Source organism: Ochlerotatus camptorhynchus, unplaced genomic scaffold (assembly GCF_037179485.1).
Source record: "Ochlerotatus camptorhynchus isolate MF236.1 unplaced genomic scaffold, CSIRO-AGI_Acam_v1.1 ptg000294l, whole genome shotgun sequence".
NCBI lineage: Eukaryota > Metazoa > Arthropoda > Insecta > Diptera > Culicidae > Ochlerotatus > Ochlerotatus camptorhynchus.
Genome location: NW_027040783.1, coordinates 148,936 through 169,696, shown reverse-complemented (window position 1 = coordinate 169,696; position 20,761 = coordinate 148,936). Strand labels below are relative to the sequence as shown.

Genomic DNA, 20,761 nt, shown 5'->3' with positions numbered 1-20,761 from the left:
GTTTGACGGTCTGTCACTTTCATTATCGCACCTCGGACCACTCATAGCTCATATTTTCAAAAAGTTGTGCGGAAATAACATTAACCCACGCAAATTCTACATTCACCCAACCATCTACAGCAGAAGCACACTCCGAAGCTTTTCGTATGAAGGTCCCAACCAACGAATTTCTATCATAGGATCTAATCCTCCAGTCTTCACCGAATACTTCTGAAGTCCAGCATTCAGCCGAAATTCGTTTGCTTTCGCAACCACTTTCGCCTTTGACTTGGAACACCTCCAAACCGTGGCAATATCTTCGTCCTGATCTTTTCGTTGTCGATTGTCTTGCATCCTTTTTTAACTGTTAACTTCCTCTCTATTGGCCATGACGGCGCCGTCGAGAAATAATCGTCTCTTCTAGCAAATATTGCTTATGGGAATTTTCAGTGGAGCCAAATGATAGTACCATAGAGGTAACTCTAAGACTAGAAGGTCCCGAAATAACGTGCTCAACTTTTTGGCTCAGCTCTGGTACTCTCTTCGGTCCCAAGCTAATCGATTCACCCCTCGAAACATAGTAAAAACCAATAACCCCTCATTTTATCTGTCAAACTTTCATAGCGAATCAAAACAAACATTGCGTAGTACTAGAATTTCGACTAGAATGGGGTACGTTAATCGTTTCCTTGGGACCAATAGGCTAGTCAAGTAGTGAGCCAATTTAAAATCGTTAGTTTCGTATTGATTGTTGGTACGACGGCCGCCATGTTTCACGCACAGTCTGCCGTTTGCTTGTAGATTTTACCATAGAAGTAAAGAGCTACAGCTTTGGTTTCTTCCCCCATACGACCACTAATGTGATGTAAACAGGAGAGGCAATGTGACTGTTTCTCCATCACTCCATCAACCATTCAAACAGTGGGAGAACGAAAGAGACGACAAAATCCGCAAAATCATTCTAGTATAAATTCCACTACTACACTATGTTTGTTTTTATTCGCAATGAAAGTTTGACAGATAAAATGAGGGGTTCGTGGATTTTTCCTATGTTTCGAGGGGTGCATCGATTAGCTTGGGACCGAAGATAGTACCAGAGCTGAGCCAAAAAGTTGAGCTCGTTTCTTCGGGACCTTCTGGTCTTAGAGTTACCTCTATGGTAGAGCGCTGGCGGAATTTCTTTCTCCACATCCATGTAAATTCCGCGGAAACTAGTGAATAAATTCAGTTGATATTCGGGTGAATACTTTTCCCGGACACAGCGCTTAATCTTCTCAAATTTGTCCAGCTCAGGAGACACAATTTCAGTATTAAGCCGGTGACAGTAATATAAAAATACAACTGGTTTCGTCTTCAGTCAAACTACTTCTGATCGGTTTATTTCACCTATTCTTTTACATCACTTCACTTGAGTCGGGACCCGAGCTATACGCTCTTTTACCATAGAGGTAACTCTCCAACCTCTCGACTGTCGATCTCATCCATTCGAAGGTAACGGTCTGGTTTGCCTCACTACAAAACATCGAAATGGCATTGCCTACTGCACCGTTACAAGCAGCAAGATCATGATCGGATACCCATACCCACAACCCGTTACCGATATGCAAACCTCCACTTGTGTTCCATTAGAATAATGGAACGTTTGCTTTTTATCGTTACGAGAGAAGGCTTCCCTCATGCTTTCCTCGGACTTGTATTTAATCAATACCATCCTCTCCTCTGCATTCTTTTACGCCGTATCCCTTTTTTCCTGGTCACCGGTGAGGCCTTGCATGAAACGGACCATCTCCGGCAGAGTTGGCTGGGCAGCATTATCCGGTAATACGAAAGCAATGGTATTCGTCACTGCAATTACACTCGACAGTTCACCGTAATGTGACAGCTATCAAAAGCAACCGAAAAAACAGCGCCGCGCGTGAACAAACGTCTATCGGCAATGAGATCAGATCTTTGAGCTTGCTAATGTTAGTAGCAACAATATTGTAAACATTACTGAGCACTCAAGTGACGACGCTCCCACATATCATCGACCAATGAAGGAATCGCTGGTTTCCTTTCGTAACGCGCAATGTCACAAACGTAAACAATGACTCATTCCTCGAATTTCTATAGAATGAAAACTCGCCTAAGTAAACATTTTAAACAGAATTGGAATTAAAATTGAGGAGCTCGATTATTATATATATAGCTGAAGTATCCTTAGATTGAGCTATCTGAGATGATATTTTAAAGTAAATATAAAACTTTTCGAAAAAAGCGTTATTTAACTAGGGCTACAAAGATTCAAACTTAGGATACTTGTCTTTGAGGAGTTTTACATTTCGAACAGAAAACATTAAAATGTTGTACATATATTATTTTCAAACTACATACGCTAGAAATCACTGTATAATCTAATTTTATTCGTTTACTATTATAATCGGTATAACACCGACGTTATATTTGAATTCATGTTTAATGTCGTTTAATCTTATGAACCTGTCTTGTCTGAAATACGAATCACATTTTTTAACAGTGAAAAATGATGATTCATATTACGGACACTTCATTTTTTATTAATGTTGGAACGTGTTAATATTTTGATTTAATTTAAAAAAGAACAATGATTTTTTGAACCAGCCAAATGCAGTGCGGTGCACCCAGCCCCCTCGAAAACGTTATCTCCCGTTATTTACGTTACCAAACACACACATCAATTTTTAAACGAGCTGTCATTTTAGGGTAACAACAGCGCTTGACATTTGTATCAAAACAAAAGTCTTCATCCGCACCCGGCAGTCCGGCAAGAAGTATACTGCAATATATTTCACGAAAATTGCAATGTTTGAGCGATACTTGGCCGCGTTGGAATACCCCGCCCAGGGTGGGATCAATATTGACGGTAAGAATATTCTATTTGATTTGTTCGTCGAATGGTAATTATCATTTCATTACCGCAGATCCTAAAGAGTTCCGCAATATCGTCCTGTGGCTGGAGGATCAAAAGATTCGCCACTACACCATCGAAGACCGGGCGAATCTACGGAAGGTGGGCGCCGCTGCCGACTGGGATCCCGCCTATGATAAATACAAGATGGATTTGAAATATCCCACCGATCTGAAATCGAAAGCCGAAGAGTTAACGTGGCTGTTTCTGTATGCGATAAAGCTGGAATACTCCGACAATGCCGACCGGTATCGGCCCGTTACCGCAGCTCGGAAGCTGGAAGAGGATAAGAAGGCCACAGCGGCGCCGGAGATCAAATCGACCAATCCGTTTGATAATATCGATTGTGAGTTGGTTGTGTTTTTTTAGATTCGAGGAAGTTCGTAATATTTCTTTAATTTTCAGTCACAAGCCCTGAATTTGAGGAGGGTTCCAAAAAGTTAGCGGAAAAGCTGGGAATCGCCTATCACCCGGATCATTTGGTTTCGGTGAGATCGGCCGGACGGGTGATCTCAACTATGTTCAACAAAGAAGCTCTCAAGGAACCGATCATCACCGGAAAACCATTCCCGATCGGCGAAGGCACAGGGATGGGATTCCAGAAGGAACCCGATCTGGAGCGGGCAGCGCGAATCCTGCGATTGTTGCAGATTCAAAGTCTGCGGAAGCTGCAAACCGCCATCAATGAGACGATCGTTTCCGTGCAGAACATCACCGCCGATCCGAGGACCGATACTTCGCTGGGAAAGGTTGGTCAAAAGTAAGGGGGCGTTCGGATCAAGGAAGTAATTTCCCACGCGTCGCTCGTGGAGTGTATTCCAGGTCTTAATTTATGTGTAATTTTTCATTTGGTCAAATAAATCATACTAGTAATCTACATACATGTAACATCAACAAACAAGACGGTGGATTTAGTTCTTTGGGGCTTCCCGTGATTTTCCGAAAGGGTAGACATCTAGGAGTCGCGTTATTCCGATTCCGCCGGCCACTGTAAGTTGCAAATTGTTGGAACTTGTTACAGGGTTACTGAAAATTTGAAATGTCCCCACAATGCGTCTTCTTCTTTGGCTTTATTACGCCCTCACTGGGAGACATTACTTCGGCTCTGAACTTAGTGTTTTTAAGCACATCCACAGTTGATAATTGAGAGCTTTCTAAGGATGTACCATTATTGCTTTAGTACATTTGTGACAAGTACAATCATACTCTATGCCAAGGGAAGTCCCACAATTTCAAATGATTTAAAAAATGTAGACATGTTATCAAACCTGGCACCTCTGATCTCTGATAAATGCCACAGAGATGATAGGTTTGAAGACATGTCTTTTTGATTGAATAGCCATTCCACGAAACATGTTCTACTCTTCTCTGCTCTATGTTTATTCTTAGGTCAGATTTAATATTTACCTGCCGCCACGCCGTATATGGCGTATCTACCAACTGCCTGAGGTCTCTTCTGTGCCTGCATCCAAATGTAGACTCCCATTCCGAGCACGCCCGTTCCGCTGACGATTCGGCATGTAAGGCAATCCTTATGCCGGCTCGCCACCACTGATTCGGTCATTGCGAATGTTTATCATTAAATTTTCCACGAATTCAAATTCAATTTTAGTAGCTCATGAATCGAATTTTACTTCAGGTGAACATAAACCAGCTCGGTAACCAAATAACAATGCAAATACTACGGAGGCTCGTTTAGTGAACGCTGTCATCGAATCAGATACATCGAGGCGTTACGAGCCGTTAGCAATGAAATTTGTAAACAAAACAAATTCTAAACTAGGATTTTTTTTCTTCATCAAAACCATTAGGTATTTTTTTAATGGCCTCCGAAGAAGACTACCTACCCGAGTGTTGTGGTTCCGGCTGCACAAATTGTGTACTCGATCGTAAAGTGAAATTCCGAAAACATCCGTCTACCTCCAACCGACCAAGTCTTCTGGACAGCAGCTACAAACCATTCCAATGCGTCGCCATCACGCAGCGCACACCAAATACTTTCCATTTCCGGTTCCGATACCATCCCCGAACAGAAGACAACGATTGTGCCGGCTACGAGCTACAGATCCCTCCCGGTAGCCATCTGATGCTGCGAGCACCGAGAGGTTGGAGACAGACGGAGCGTGGGCTCAATGCTATGTTTTCAACATGGCGGAACGAAACGGCTTCAGCGGAAGCGCGTGTTGCTCATGGTGGCGACAGGAAGTCGGTTGAAAAGTACGATCGAAGCGAGCGTGATTTGTACTTTAGTCGACCGTACACACCGATCCAGGTTGATCGAGATGCGAACGAGTTTGAAGTTCTGATAAGGATGGAAACGGCAGGGGAGATGTCTGAGTATTTGCAGACTTTGAACGTTGGTGACGTGACGGAGTGGAAGGGGGTTTACACCGGTTTCGTGTGGGAAAGAAATGCTCGGAAGAACTTGATCTGCTTAGCGCAGGGAGTCGGATTGGCACCGATTTACTCCATCGTGGCGGCCATTTTGGAAGATGAGGCGGATGAAACAAGACTGAAGCTGGTCTACTGTTGTAAAGATGTGGAAGGAATTTTGATGAGAGATGAGCTGTTGAAGCTGGGAGCGTTCTGGAACTTCGAAGCTACGATTTATCTCTCTAGGGAAAGCTGTTTCTGTGGCGCAAAGTCGTCCAGGAGTTGTGCGTGCCTGTCATCGAAGAAGAAATACAACGAGCGGGTCTTGAATCACAGACTGGAGAAAATTGACATAGAGACTTTATTGCTTCGGTATGCTCAGGATTCGCTCCAGGTCCTAATCTGTGGAACGGAATCCTTCGCGACGCTTGTAGAGAGTTGTTTAGTAGATTTGAATATAAGAGATTATTACAAATTTTAATAATAAAAAAATCGATGTTTTATCAATCTAGACTACGCTTTTCTTGAACTGCTTTTGAGCGTGTGGCGACGGATTTTCTCCTTTTCCCGTTCGAGCTTCCGTCCGGAGGTGGCTTCCTCGAGGCCTCCGCGCGTAAGCTGATTGAAGTCTATAATGGTAAGGCAGGGTTTTGGCGGAACGTTCAGGATCTCGATCGGGGGCATCTTGTGCTGCTCCGGAGCCGTTTTGGGCTTCGGGGTAACCTTGAACCGGTAGTCGCTGCTAAAATCCAGATTGCTGAACCGAGCCGCCTGGATGTTGGACAGCGAGTACTGATCCGGTGGCCCAAGGGCACGCATCCGGAAGCCACCGTAGTGTGAGTACATGTAGCGTATCGGCGAGCCCTCGTTCGAGGTCGAACTGTCGTAGCAGATCGAGAGATCCGTATAGCTAATGGGAGCGTAGGTGCGGACGGTTTTGGGTCGCAAGCGAACTTCGCTGCGGGTTCGGGATCGTGCCCGGGGCCGGTGCGTTCGGGGTCGACCCTTGCGCGGTCGCAGCTCATCCACCGGTGGGATTGGCAGGATGTTGGTGAAGCGGTAGTACTCCAGGAAGGATCGCGCCAGGTTGCGACCGATTCGCATATCTGAAATGAGTGTTGGGATTAGAATTGCGTTTTTGGACAGTCTAATCCGGATTCCGGTATATTCTCGTCAATATCTTTAATTGATTTCAAATGCAGTATGGACGCCATTTTCAACTTTAATTTAGAATCCTGGTCCACTGAATAGACATCTACTTGTTCAAGTATTCTTCAGAATATGGTCTAGGTGCCGTATACCTGCGCCATTTTGTAAGCAAAGATGGCGGATAATGAAAGGCAATTATGATTAATTAAAAACGCTTGGCTGGGAGTTCATAGATCTTTAATGGAAACGCAAATTGAATTTCATATCCAGAGGAACTCAAGAGCATGACCATTCCAGAAGAACATACGAAAAAGGCTTCATGTATATGTAAAGAGAACTTTAATAGTAGTGGCTTTCGTATATTTTTGACGTAGGATTACGTCTTTCAGCAACATATTGGGGGTGCAATTTCAAAAAACCAAAATCGACCACGTTACGAAAAGTGGTCAGGTTTTGTCCACTTATAACTCTGTCAAAAACGGATGGGTTTTAATTCTAAACAAGCCAATCGATTGACAAATTTTCTACAAATCTGCTGAAATAAACACTTTATCAATTTTCATCAGGTTACTATTGAAAATTACACGAATGTCCAACTGTTCATCAAAATTATCACCGATTGCCTGCAAAAGGCGCTTTTCCTAACACAGTCGCCGAATATTGATACCGAGCACGTAATCCTACGTCAAATCTATGGTTGTGTCTTGTATACAACCTCTTAATTGCTGAGATCCACTATTTTGATTGAATCCCCATAAAAGGTTTCAAAATGGTAACGAAAGGCCTTTTACGGGGCTGTTCATAAATTACGTAGACAGTTTAGAATGGCAATTATCCACGACCCATACAAATTTAAAAAAAAAATGGACAATTGTCTACGCAGGGGGAAGGGGGGTTCAATAATCCCAGAAAACTGTTTACGTAGTTAATGAACAACCCCTAATAGCCTTTTTACTATATCCACACGACCCATTAGAGCACTGCACGCAAAATCTAACCTCAATTTTTGCCATGACAGTAAAAGAGATAGCAACGAACGGGAGCCAAAACAAACCCGGCAGAACTGTCAAAACTCGCTGGTGAGGAAAAGGAACGGGGAGATTTGGGTTAGGTTTCGCGCAGTGCTCTATTACTTACACCCATCTTCAGTGTACTGCGTCAGTAAGTTGCTATCGTTCAGGTAGTACCCACACATGGAAACCTCCAGCGTATAGGTATTGACATTATCACTCAACGCCTCCACAAAGAACCGCCGGGCAGTTCCGGATTTCCTATCGTCCGCGTTGAACATCATATGCTCTTGGCAGAAGTCTTCGCACTTGGCTGCAAACAGCTTGGGAAACACTAGATGCCGTTCGTACCGATACACATTGTCATACGTACTACCGTAGATGAACGTCCCCGTCAGACTCGAATGGGCGTGGATGTCGATCACAAAATCCACCTGGTAGCACTGAAATAAAGAAAGAAAAAAATTCTCTAGACAATTAGCATCACAGCTAAGATTCACCCAACTGACACTCGAGTTGTCGTACTCCTTCAGCATCTTCATGGCCGCACCCAGCGTCGGATGCGTATACTGGGACATCTTGTTCCACGATCGGTTCAAATCGTGTCCGATCACGTTGCACCGGTTGTTTCCCAAGAACACCCCATCTGGATTCAGCATTGGAATGATTTTGAACACCACATTATCCCGCAAGGCTTTCGATATCGGTTGATTCGCTGCCGCCAGGTATTCGATCAATCCCTGCACAACGTACGAAGCTGGCGATTCACCAGGATGAATCCTCGCCAGGATTACCACCATATGGATGACGTTCTTCTGATCGACTTTGTCCGGTTTCTTCACGTCGTCGAAGGTGACTACCTCCAGTTTGCGGTTTTGCTGCAATCGACATGAAAAGTTCAATAAGAAACAGAGGTGTAATTTAGACAGAAAACTCACAATCGTCATCCCCAGTGTGGTCCGCTCGAACGATTCCGGAAACTTGGTCTCCAACGCGTTTAGATAGGCCTGCAGTTTCGAGTACGAATACGGAAACGTCAGTGCAAATTGGTACACCTCGTCCTCCTTGTCGAATCCAAAAGCAAAGCTCAGCACATAATGGTTCTGATGGATGGCCGATTTGTAGTAGAAAACTTCGCACCTAGGGATACGTTGCCACTTGGGACGGCTGCTCGACTTGACGAGCGGTGTCATGCCATCCTTGAACAGGTTACGATTTTTGTTGATATTTACAATGTTGAATATCACCCGTTGGTCCTGTTTGACGTTGTCGACGGTGAAGTTGAACCAGAACCGGTACCGGGGATTGCACGTGTCCGGCCGGAGAAACAGATCGTACTCGAACTCGCCCACCAGGTCCACACGGCCAAGGTTGCCCGTTTCGAAGGCAGCATCGAAGCATAGGTGACCTCGTTTGGCTTTGCCGCTGTGACCTGAAATGAAAAGGCATTTGTGGTTCTTTAGAATTTTTGTTGAAGCACTTTATAACGTAGTTTCAACTGCAACTTTAAGCCATGCGTCTCCATTAGATGAGCGAGTTGCATGGAGAGTGTGGTGACTTGGCAATTGAACGACGAACCCCACCCAATTAGAGCGTCAAAAAGATTAAAGCTGAAAGAAGTTTATTTTTTATGTCACTAGGTGGATCCCGGCCGCTCAATTTCTTATTTTGTGAAACTTGTTTCTTAAGACATTTTATTTATTTACTCTTCATGTACAATATTTCTAATCCAGAGAAAAAATTTGCATTGCAAATGCACTGCCAATATTTTCCTGGATTAGTAATGTAGTAATGAACCTGGTTTTGGCAGCTCTCTTTCTGAAAATATTTTCGAATACACTTTGAAATCCATGCTCTTTTTCAGTGGTCTTATTGCACAGAAAGAATGACATGAGAAAGATTTGGAATTGCGGCTAAAATTAAAATGATTTACCGATAAGTCTGATGTAGAGATGGGCGATCCGCTCCCGAGCTGTTCTATAGACCCGATTCTCTAAAGTGAACTGATGACCCGCGGTTCATTTTTTAGGAACCGCAGCTCATCAGCTCACTGATATCACAAGTCTAAACCATACATTCCATCACTCATAGCGGAACTTTTAAAAAAGGACACATTACTCCACTTACGCATTGAACAGCTACCGCGTAATACAACATGTGCCTACTGATCGACAGCACCAACGGTAAAAGCAAACTTCCAAGCACCTGTTTGGGAAAGAGAGAAATATGTACATGTCTACACGATCTTAATTTTCTACTGGTATTATCCAATTTATTTATGTACCTACCCGGCTCTTATTGCTGATGTTATTCCTCCAGCATATGTGCTCTCACCTCTCCTCCCATAATTCTCTGGGGGAGCGGAAGATCCGCACAAAAGCAAATAATTGAAAAGCGAAATGCATCTCTCCAGCTTATCAGCTCAGCTCCGGATCCGAATCATCGACTCGAATGATTCACTGGGAGCTGCTTAGGATGACAACTCTTGGAACCGGCCAGCTCTTCGGATCTTTTTTTCTCTCTCCATTCTTCACGATTCAGCTCCGGATCCGAATCTGAGCTGATGATCTTGAGCTGATGCCGAGAATAGTGAGAGAAATTCTGCTGGAGAATTAACATCACAAATAAAATCTGTATGTAGACTGGATTGCATAGCTTGAGAAAAGGCGTAACATCGTGTGCCACGATTTCAATAATATCATCGCGTGTGACATAGGTGTAGCTCTTTCGCATACATGTTTTGCTTTTACTGATATGTTGTTGGCACATTTTGCGCGCATGGTTGACCAGTTGTTGCGTTAGTGGCGTTTTCCATTGAAAAGTAGTGCCATATATTGTAAGGTACGGATTTATTGGTTTAGACTACTTTTACGATTTTATGCAGTTTTAAGCACTAAAACCACTAATTAATTTTCCGATTTCGAATTTGTGTCATAATTTCTATAATTTCAATGTGAGCTGAAGAGCTCCCTTTAGCGAGCTGGATGGATTTTATCCACTCGGCCAGATGAGCTGTTTTGCCCACCTCTAGTCTGATGCGTGGAGAGAAAGACAAATTCTGGTCATTACTGTAACCGGTATATGTAACTTCGCAGATCCTAACTCCTGTCCGATACCCATATAGATAGATCTCTCACATCCGACCACATGCTACTGCCTTTAGATTGCTTAAAATTGAATAAATCTTCGTTTTACAATTCGTTACAATTGCGTTATAGATTTTGATCAACGGCACCCAATGTTTTGAATCAGGAACTGTAGGAGCAAAGGATAATAAAGTATTTTTTATTATTAAACTTATGTTCTCGCGCATACACCTGTACCTGTACCTGTGTCTGTGGATTAGCCTATCGGTCCCAAGTACATCGATGAACGTACCCCATTCTAGTCGAAATTCTAGTACTACACAATGTTTGTTTTGATTCGCTATGAAAGTTTGACAGATAAAATGAGGGGTTCGTGGATTTTCCTATGTTTCGAGGGGTGCATCGATTAGCTTGGGACCGAAGAGAGTACCAGAGCTGAGCAAAAAAGTTGAGCACGTTTCTTCGGGACCCACACCTATTGAGTGCAACCATTAAATCACGCTTATTGGTTCATGGTTCACCAAATCATGATTTCATTTTGAATTTTATACATAAATTTTGTTCTTGCTACCATGAACTTGGATCACGACCACAGCTGCTGCTGTCATTTTCAATCGTTGTTTATGACCAGTAGGCAAGGCGCGAGTTCACTTATATCAGCGAGATATGGACTATTTCGGCGGTAGCAGCAGCAGCGAGCGGTGGCAGTAGAATTGGTAAACCAACGAGTGCTGAATTCACCAATCAAGCAATTTCGTCTAGCTTCGGAGTGAACAGTGGAGCTGGCTCCAGTGCAGGTGATTTGGGCGCTAGTTGATTAGAAGAGTTGTGTTGATTTTTTCCTCCGGGACTGAATTCGTCCTACACGCAAAAAAAAACGTTCATATTTTCGAGAACAAAAAATCACGACAACGTGAACTAACAACTGCTTCAAATTCATGACTTAGTTCACATAAACGTGGTATAAAAAATCCAGCTTTCATGAAAAGAATCACGAATCCAAGAACAAAATTCAAGACTGTTCAGCACCCCAAACCATTTCGTAACGCATTAAAAAGCATGAAATATAATCATGATATCGTGACTTTATAAACCTTTAAGCGTGATTTTTGTTTCTACTTTCGTGAACGTTGTTCAGGCAACTGTCAATTTAGTGTAACGCATGCGAAAAAGGTTTTCATCTTGAATTCATCATTCAGTGTTGTGTGCAAAAGTTAAGTGAAATCTGTGAAATGCCTACAAAAGAGGAAATCAGATGGACTACTTGATGATACAGTCGAGCATGTACTCCTTGAACCGTCGGAACTGAGCAACTTTACGACCTAAACGTTGCAGCAGTAAATTGAATCCGAGGGGTCACTTATTGTTGAACGAAGCGCCTCCAACGCAGTGAAAAACGATACCGGGGTGCAATATGTTCTTCTTGACGAAGAAAACTGCAATGAGTTGATTCAAGATACAACAAGTGACCCACGGAATTCATTGGAGGAACTTCTTGCATCAAGAGGAGTCGGACATCACCAAGGCATCCTTCAAAATGTTCATGGCATTTTGACACCTCAAATGTTTTCAGAAATTCAGAAATTCGTTTTTATTTCATATCGGTAATGATAAAATAAAGTACTGTACGCATTTGTGCGTATTAAAAACGTAGAGCCTTTCTTTTTCTATTCGTCATGTGTAATTCAATACTGAAGAGATGATCCCGAAGAAAGAAATTCTCGCGATTCGTTGTTTAAATTCGTGCATTTTGTTCCGTCAAGTCATGATTTTCAAGAGAAGAGTTCACGTTTTCATGACATACGATGGCTGGGCTGGTGCATGGAGCGCCATTACGCAGGCGTTATTTTTATTTTGCGGAACAAGGTTCACGTTTCCATAAGTTTAGTTCATGGTGTACTTTCGTAAACAAAAAATGGACTTGTTCCGAAATTCGTGACCAAAGGTTGACAAATTTGGGAACGGATTTTTTCCCGTGTACAGTGTACACTATGGTATATCCATGATTTTTATTCATGGTGTATGTTAGTTAAGATCGAACCCTCCTGGATCCCCAACGAACAACGAACAACGAACAACGAACAACGAACAACGAACAACGAACAACGAACAACGAACAACGAACAACGAACAACGAACAACGAACAACGAACAATGAACAACGAACAACGAACAACGAACAACGAACAACGAACAACGAACAACGAACAACGAACAACGAACAACGAACAACGAACAACGAACAACGAACAACGAACAACGAACAATGAACAACGAACAACGAACAACGAACAACGAACAACGAACAACGAACAACGAACAACGAACAACGAACAACGAACAACGAACAACGAACAACGAACAACGAACAACGAACAACGAACAACGAACAACGAACAACGAACAACGAACAACGAACAACGAACAACGAACAACGAACAACGAACAACGAACAACGAACAACGAACAACGAACAACGAACAACGAACAACGAACAACGAACAACGAACAACGAACAACGAACAACGAACAACGAACAACGAACAACGAACAACGAACAACGAACAACGAACAACGAACAACGAACAACGAACAACGAACAACGAACAACGAACAACGAACAACGAACAACGAACAACGAACAACGAACAACGAACAACGAACAACGAACAACGAACAACGAACAACGAACAACGAACAACGAACAACGAACAACGAACAACGAACAACGAACAACGAACAACGAACAACGAACAACGAACAACGAACAACGAACAACGAACAACGAACAACGAACAACGAACAACGAACAACGAACAACGAACAACGAACAACGAACAACGAACAACGAACAACGAACAACGAACAACGAACAACGAACAACGAACAACGAACAACGAACAACGAACAACGAACAACGAACAACGAACAACGAACAACGAACAACGAACAACGAACAACGAACAACGAACAACGAACAACGAACAACGAACAACGAACAACGAACAACGAACAACGAACAACGAACAACGAACAACGAACAACGAACAACGAACAACGAACAACAACAACAACAACAACAACAACAACAACAGTTATGTAATTTTCAGTATTTACTTATTTAAAATTAATATAGTGTTCAATTTAGCAGATTCGTACCTAAATTTCTAATCAATTGGCTTGTTTAGAATTAAATCCATCTGCTATTGACAGAGTTATATGTGGTCAACCTGACCTCTTTTCTTAATGCGGTCGATTTTGGTTTTATGTTGCCGTAATACGTAATCCTACGTAAAAAAATACTCTTTACCAAATTTATGGTTTTGTCGTGATGGTTGATTAATGCTGAGCTATTAAGGTGTTTTACGCAGATAAGGCTGGCGAGCTGTATTTTGTTTGGAACGGTGACGCGCTTAGAAAAGAGACACAACACAACAAGCAACTGAAATCCGATCAGTAGCGGGGCAACTCCTTGCTCTTTCTTGGACGAATGGACCGGTCAGTGGGCTGCAGCTCGCGCTTGCGGGCAGCCTCTCGTCGTGTACTAGAGAACAATCTACTACGTCACGCACCGAAAGCACTGCTGCTGCTGCTGATGATGACCACTGGACACCACCACTCACCACACATTCGGTGAGACCGGAGTTAATTCGATTTTTAAATCAGTGTCAGGGAAAGCGCTTTTCGCAGTCAATCGGTGATAATTTTCATTATTATAGCAACAGTTGCACATTCGTGCAGAATTAATATCCTTCCGCTATTGACAAAGTTATAAGTGGTCAAATCCTGAGCATTTTTCATAACGCGGTTGATTTTGGTTTTTTGAAATTGTACCCCCAATATGTTGCCGAAAGACGCAATCCTATGTCAAAATACCTATATTGATGGGTCAACAAACCACCCTGCCTTTGGTTAATGGAAAAAAATATTAGCTTATTCTTTATTTTATGAGTGAAGGGGAGATATGTGTGGATGCAAAGAGCACCCAATGCTTCTCCGTGCAGTGTGCTGAACATTCAGCACTATCGCAGGGACTCGTAGTCAGCCATGATGAGCGTTGCGAGGACAACGAACTGGATACTGCATTCTCGTGTCATTCAATCTCCAACCACCGTGCGCAGATTCCGGCAGATTCCTTTCCAGCTGATGGTCAGTTATTCACACTACCCAGCAACACTAAGTAGCACGGATGCACATGCGGTTATTCGCACCAAGGTGACTACATATAGGTGTTCTAATGTGTCAAATTCATGATTCAGCCATGTTGGATTTTTGTATGGGACAGCGACCGAGTTTGTTTACAATTTGCTCTAAAACCGCACTTTTCCCCCCGCGACCTCCTCGCCTATATAGTGACAAAGCTGTATCACCATTTATATACCCACCATGATTCTCACGTAACCATCGATGTCTCCGACCAGGACCACGCGACGGAAGCCACCTCAGCACTTCATTGCCCATGCATTAGCAACACACCCAAGTAACATTGCAAGTTTTATCACGGTTTTAAAGCATGCTACAAGGCTAAATCATAGTCTGTAGAACCCTCATAAAACCCCAATTGCTACTTGGGCAGTGACCGCATTCCTATAGGTTCTTACGCAGCAGTAATTAGCTAGGGCGATAGGTTTCGTTTTATTTGATAATTAATAAACAGTTCAGTTGATTGTTAACAGTGTAACGAGTAAGAGTTCTTTTTTAAAACTTGGACAGGGTGACAAGACCCAAAAGTTATTCATAAACGAAAAATTTACTTGTTCCGAAATTCGGACTTGAGCACCGACAAACCGACATGAATGATCATACAAATTACAAATAAATTGCCGCCGTGTTCGCGGAAAATATTTATCTTAGCCACAATCACGCGTTCAAAATTTATGAGTTGGTTCGTGTCTAATCTATTTTGTTTAGATAAAACATTTATATGGTTTTGACAGATGGGATCGCTGCACATTTGAATCGGCCGTTATGGATTTTCGATCAAGAGTTAAGTTTAAGTTTCATGTCGGTTTGTCGGTGATTTTTTCCCGTTTACCACTCAAGCGTCCAACTCAGTACATCGCATCGCCGTGAACGCTCATGGCGACTGGGGTCTTGAATTCTTTATGCAGATTACCCAGAAATGAATAGCAATCGAATTGAATGGACCCAACTAAACTTGTTCAGTAATGAATAAGCGGATGAGTGACGATTGTTGGTTTGCCTAAAGCCGTAATTCAGCGAACGACGAGAGAATGTAGGACTGTGGGAGATATACCTATTTTCGTGCACGAGAAGAGTGCGAGAGCCGCTCTCCTGCACCACTACTTCAGCAACAGCGAGAGGAATATATAACGAATTGTGCTTCGCTGTGACTGTGAGGATCAGCAACCTTTTAAAGTCACATTTCAGGCATTCAAGCCAAATGTGATAAATATTTAAAATGTTCGTATCCTCTTATAAACAAAAAATCCAAACTTTGCCTGAAGAATGAACTTCTAATATTTGAACAAGTTTTTAGACCGGCCATGCTATGCTTTACGCTGTGCCAATATTATCTTGTTATGTTTTCCGTCGATCTTGTTTTCCGTACTGAGTACCAATGCTACCAACGCCAGGGAGGCAGCTCCCACACCTGGACCCTACCTATCGACCCATCAACTCATGGACCGGGGAAATCCTGGCGGTGCCGACTGGGATTGAACCCAGTTCCTTTTGGAGCGAGAGGCAAACACGCATACCGCTACACCGCCGGCGCCGCTGGTCTAGTTGTTGCAATACAAGGAAAAAAGTACTTCAAAGGATACAGAACAAAATTCTGAAGATGATTCTGAAGTTGCCTCCCTGGTACAGTACTACCGAGGTACATTTGGAAGAAATATTCAATGTAATAATTAATAATTTCAGACATTAATTTCCTTTATACTTAGATAGGATTTAGTTCTAGTTTTTTGTTTTAAGATGTCAATTGTTATATTGACATGCAACAGTTTAAAATACTGAATTGCCAAGGGAGGAACAATGTAATAACACTTTGATATATATATTATAACAATTAAGGCTGGTAAGTTAGTGTAGTAATTGGAGCACCAAGGTAGTGAGTCTCGGCCCGTCTGCTGCTGGACAGGGGTTGAACTGGTGTCTGCGACAAGTTGGGAAGGCCGCAGAATATCAGTGTCCACTAGACTGAAGCAAAATTTGAAATTTTCACTCCACACTCCACTCCCAAAATTTGAACTCATTTAGTGAGAAACTGACTTGGCACAAACCATTTGAAGTTTACATGGGAATTACTATGGAGAAACCATAATTTCGGTTCATATCTATCTCAAAATTCACCAGTTCACTCTACTTTAGAAAATGATAGCTGAGTTTGTTAAAAATTTTCTCAGCTACAACTTTGTTCAAGACCACTTTTCGATCAAATGTAAGGAACAAAAATTATTAATGATTCAAGTCACTGATGTCTTATGATTATGCTCAATCAACTGTTCAGCAGGCAACATTGGTGTTTATGGCACGTAGAATAGAGGACAAAAATCATGGCTACTATGTCACACTGCAGAATGCAGTGTTGCCCACAATACAGTTGTTTATCTTGCCATAAGATTATCAATCTCTTAAACAATTAATAACTATTTAATTTGACGTTTGGCTGAAAAACGATTCTCTGCAAAGTTGTAGCTGATAAAAATTCCCATAAGAATAGTAATAGAATTTGTTAACAGTACAATATGGAAAAAGGCTAGAACACAATGAACAAAAAGTTTTGTTTTCCCATAGTCATTTCCATATAAACTTCAAATGGTTTGTGCCAAGTCAGTTTCTTATCAAATGAATTTAAACTTTCAGAGGCTAATCAGGACCCGATTTGAAACCGTTTGAAAACTGTGGAGCAAAATTTTCAAATTTTGCATCAGTCTGTCACTGTCACTGTCTACCCAGCCCGTTTTAGTTTTTCTCTTTAAACTTCTCTCAACAAGTTGGTAAATCTTAGCCTTTAGCAGAAAGACGCTTAACACTTTTTTCGGTAAATTTATGATCCTGTTTCACGTCATGGTTCTTCTCTATGCCTGTTCAGATAAATTAGTACTTTTGTTTATTTTCTCTACTGCGCTAGAGTAGAAATAAGAAGAGATGACGGTTACGCGGTCGAACAGTTGAAAATTTGATAAATATTTAATCGAATAGCTGGAAAAATCTTTACGATTAATCGTTAATCGAATAATTGGACTTTTAGGTATCCCTAGAAAATAGTGCAATTTCATGTTTTTTGGTGGTCCTTCGAAAATGTCCAAGAATTGCAACCAGCAAGAACCAAAAGCGGTGCGAAGTTGGTTTTCATTGCTATGACGATGACTGAATAAAGGGGCTTAGAAGCAGAGGGGTGAAAGTCTATTTTGCACTATTTCTGCTATGCTCTTCTATCATCCAGAACAACAAACGTATCAACGAATGTGTTTGCCGTCGAGTTATTAACGAAACAGAAAGTCGATGAAGAGAATCGATCAAATTCACTTGCATCCCTGCTTTTAAGTTTGGTTACAAGATTACAACTCTGGAGAGCATTTTGTGTGGTCGTTGGGGGCGTGTGGTTCGGAATATGGCGATGAGTGTGCAAAGTGTTACGCAATTGCATCCTCCCGAAAATCGGAGGCGAATGCCACTTCGACTTGTTTCGTCTACTAACGACTCTCTGATGACAGTGTTGGGGAAGCAGCATGGTGGATTTGTTACTTATTTCGACGCTTTTGGACAATGCTTGACACTAACCCTTTTTTAATAGTTTCTTGTTGAAGCATTGTTATCGAAGCGTAGAAATATTTCTGATCGATTGGTGATAAAATGATTGAAATTGGTCCAGGGGCATCTGAATTATTAACGTTCAAAATCTTTCATAATTTCGTTACATTTTCGGTTTTCACAAAGTGTACCCCCATATAGAAATCACAGACGAAGTCCTACGTCAAAAAACAGGTTCACTTATAGAAGCCATAGGGTTAACTACCCCATTTCCGGCCTATTAAGCACAACCCGCACTTAGTCTTTCTTAATCTAGCGCAGTTTAGCACCAAACGGAATGTTATTATTACTGATGGCTTCCAAATTTATTTACCTTTCCGTATGTACCGTAAGATTTGATAAAGAGAAACCAATCGTTGAGATATTGTCAAAAGTCTAACGCTGCTTCTTGACGCCAAACTCGGCCTACGGATTCTAAACTCGGCCTAACGCATTGAAACGCCATTGAAACGGCAATGAATTCACTTCGGCCTATCGGATGAAGATAAAAATTGATTCGGTCGGAGCGCTTCTTTTGTTTCTGGGAATAATGGGTGCAAACCTTCATATCACGCGTTCTCATTGACTTCGTTCCGTAGCTTATAAACTAAAGTATCGTACCAAACGCACAATTGACTTGTTAACTCTGAAATGAAGGATTTATTTGAAGTTTTCTGCTCGATAGGCCCAAAATGGGCGATTAGGCCGAAGTAGTTCTCTACCCTATAATATATTATATAATATATTATAGTCCATTCTATGTGCACGAGTTTGATGGTCCAAAAATGAGGATAACAATAACAAACCAACATTTTTGGCTGGAGCGAAAGTGAGGATAACAAAGATCGCACTTGAAAATGGGATTACGCAAGTGTGCGTGTTATAAACGTCAGAAAACTTAATGTGTTTTATTTGAAAAAGCTCATCATTCGACATTTTGGACTTAGACCGCTTGCGTCACCTCTAAATGTTTACGAAAAAAGCTAATTTTTTATATGTTACCTAATTTAATTTTGCTAGTCAACCAACTTTATCCGCTCATCAATGATTTTGATGAAAAATATTAGCGGCAAAATCCGTGTTAAATGCAAATCCTCCACAGAATGAAAACTCACCAAGTAATCACACTCAAGGTTTGAAAAATATAACACTATTGGAATAATTTTCATTTTATGTTAACGTGGTAGAGAATTCATTTGATGTGGCCCTCGATTACTTTAATATCACTTCCCTTAAAACTTTTGTTTTTCAATCTGCAATTGTTTCCTAAATTTCAATTCCCATTGCGATTAATTGCTGAACACTGTACAAACTTACCTGGTGGTCGAATGATGACTCGGCTAACGTTTCCAAGTCCTCCTTCTCCATCGCTGTCCTCACTATCTGCAACGAGACCAGAATACAACACTCAATTAGAAAACTATTTCCCACCACCGTATAATTAGACAATGTTTCTCCTATATGTATCGCAAAAACGACCTTCTTCCGCCCTCTGGTACATGCTGGTATGCTTCAGAGGATCGCATGCTTCCTTGAACATTTTGTGTCCGAATTATCCAATCCAATATGACCACAGCAGATTAATGAAAAATCCAAATTCCAAAGGAAGTCCTTTTCGCTCGCAGTGAACCGATACAGATCACGGTCTGATGGAAAGTAACCGCTCATCCAATGCAATTTCTAAGAACCACCTACTACCATCGATGGTCCTTGGAGAGGAAGGTGTGTAGTAGTTCTGCCAGAGCTGCAGCAGTTGATTAGATGTCGAGGTTCGTAACGTTCGTGAATTGAATTGTGGCGGTCTGCTACAGGACCGGTAGGAACGGGAAGCAGCGGAATCTAGACCGCCACATCGCCGTTCGGATCGGTTGGATCGGCGTTTGCGGTACATAACAGAAAGAAGTAGTGCAAAAGGTGCAATTGAAAACGTAGGCACTACAGAGTCAGCCGTGTGTGAACTTTTCCCCCAGAGCATCTGCGGGGGCGGAGTGGACGTGTTTGGCATCATCGCGGTAAGTCATGCGGTGTGTTTAGATGAGTGCGATTTTACTGGGTACCCGGCGGCAAATGCTAATTTATTCGTCTGAAGGTTTCTGCTTGTGCGGGCCAAAGTTCAATGGTTCAACGATGAAGGCGGTACCTAATCGCACATGCATGCCACTGAGTGCGATAAAGTAAGTTTGTCGGATTGTGGAGAAACGGCCTAGGTGATGTGTGAAAGTTGTTTTTGTTTCAGGGTAGGTGTATCAAATATCGTCAGTGTATGTTTTGGGTTTACATGTGTTGGAAGGTGTTAAGTGTGCAGCACAAGCAGTTACCCCAGACTGAAACGTTCCGAAGGCAATAATCCATCAAAAAGTAAATGGGCCAGTAAAACTGTGCTTTGATCAGAGCAACACCTCCACTGACTGCAAAATCATGAATGGAAGTAGATTCTGCTGTTAAGTAGCTTTCGCTCTTCTCTGTATTCCAATGGT

At 42.1% G+C, this 20,761-nt stretch overlaps 3 protein-coding genes across 4 annotated transcripts in view; 2 read left to right on the top strand and 1 right to left on the bottom strand.

The window, feature by feature from the left end:
• Positions 1-2,728: 2,728 nt before the first annotated feature.
• On the top strand, positions 2,729-3,782 carry LOC135706911 (RNA transcription, translation and transport factor protein-like). The gene is made up of 3 exons (XM_065228596.1): positions 2,729-2,860; positions 2,919-3,251; positions 3,311-3,782. The coding sequence occupies exons 1-3, from the start codon at positions 2,800-2,802 to the stop codon at positions 3,667-3,669; spliced, it is 753 nt and encodes a 250-aa protein (XP_065084668.1). The 5' UTR covers positions 2,729-2,799; the 3' UTR covers positions 3,670-3,782.
• A 945-nt stretch (positions 3,783-4,727) lies between these two features.
• LOC135706904 (NADH-cytochrome b5 reductase-like) lies at positions 4,728-5,759 on the top strand. Its single transcript, XM_065228590.1, has one exon. It carries the CDS (start codon positions 4,728-4,730, stop codon positions 5,757-5,759), a length of 1,032 nt encoding a protein of 343 aa, XP_065084662.1.
• Positions 5,756-20,761, bottom strand: part of LOC135706900 (cytosolic carboxypeptidase 6-like) — a 51,031-nt gene continuing 36,025 nt past the window's right edge. The window contains exons 2-6 of one of the 2 annotated variants that reach the window (XM_065228584.1): positions 19,602-19,667; positions 8,376-8,869; positions 7,947-8,315; positions 7,565-7,880; positions 5,756-6,384 (exon numbers count right to left, since the gene is read on the bottom strand). In XM_065228584.1, the coding sequence (XP_065084656.1) occupies positions 5,792-6,384; positions 7,565-7,880; positions 7,947-8,315; positions 8,376-8,869; positions 19,602-19,667 (1,838 nt within the window). In that variant the 3' untranslated portion in view covers positions 5,756-5,791. Of the gene's footprint in view, positions 6,385-7,564; positions 8,316-8,375; positions 8,870-19,601; positions 19,668-20,761 lie in introns of both variants that reach the window. The other variant, XM_065228583.1, reaches the window with a different exon arrangement.

What these genes read in the sequence shown, in the direction of transcription:
- LOC135706911 (XM_065228596.1), top strand. Translation starts at nt 2,800, where the DNA reads ATGTTTGAGCGATACTTGGCCGCGTTGGAATACCCCGCCCAGGGTGGG. An exon ending in GGGTGGGATCAATATTGACG is followed by an intron (nt 2,861 to 2,918) that starts GTAAGAATATTC and finishes TCATTACCGCAG; the next exon opens with ATCCTAAAGAGTTCCGCAAT. An exon ending in TCCGTTTGATAATATCGATT is followed by an intron (nt 3,252 to 3,310) that starts GTGAGTTGGTTG and finishes TTTAATTTTCAG; the next exon opens with TCACAAGCCCTGAATTTGAG.
- LOC135706904 (XM_065228590.1), top strand. Translation starts at nt 4,728, where the DNA reads ATGGCCTCCGAAGAAGACTACCTACCCGAGTGTTGTGGTTCCGGCTGC.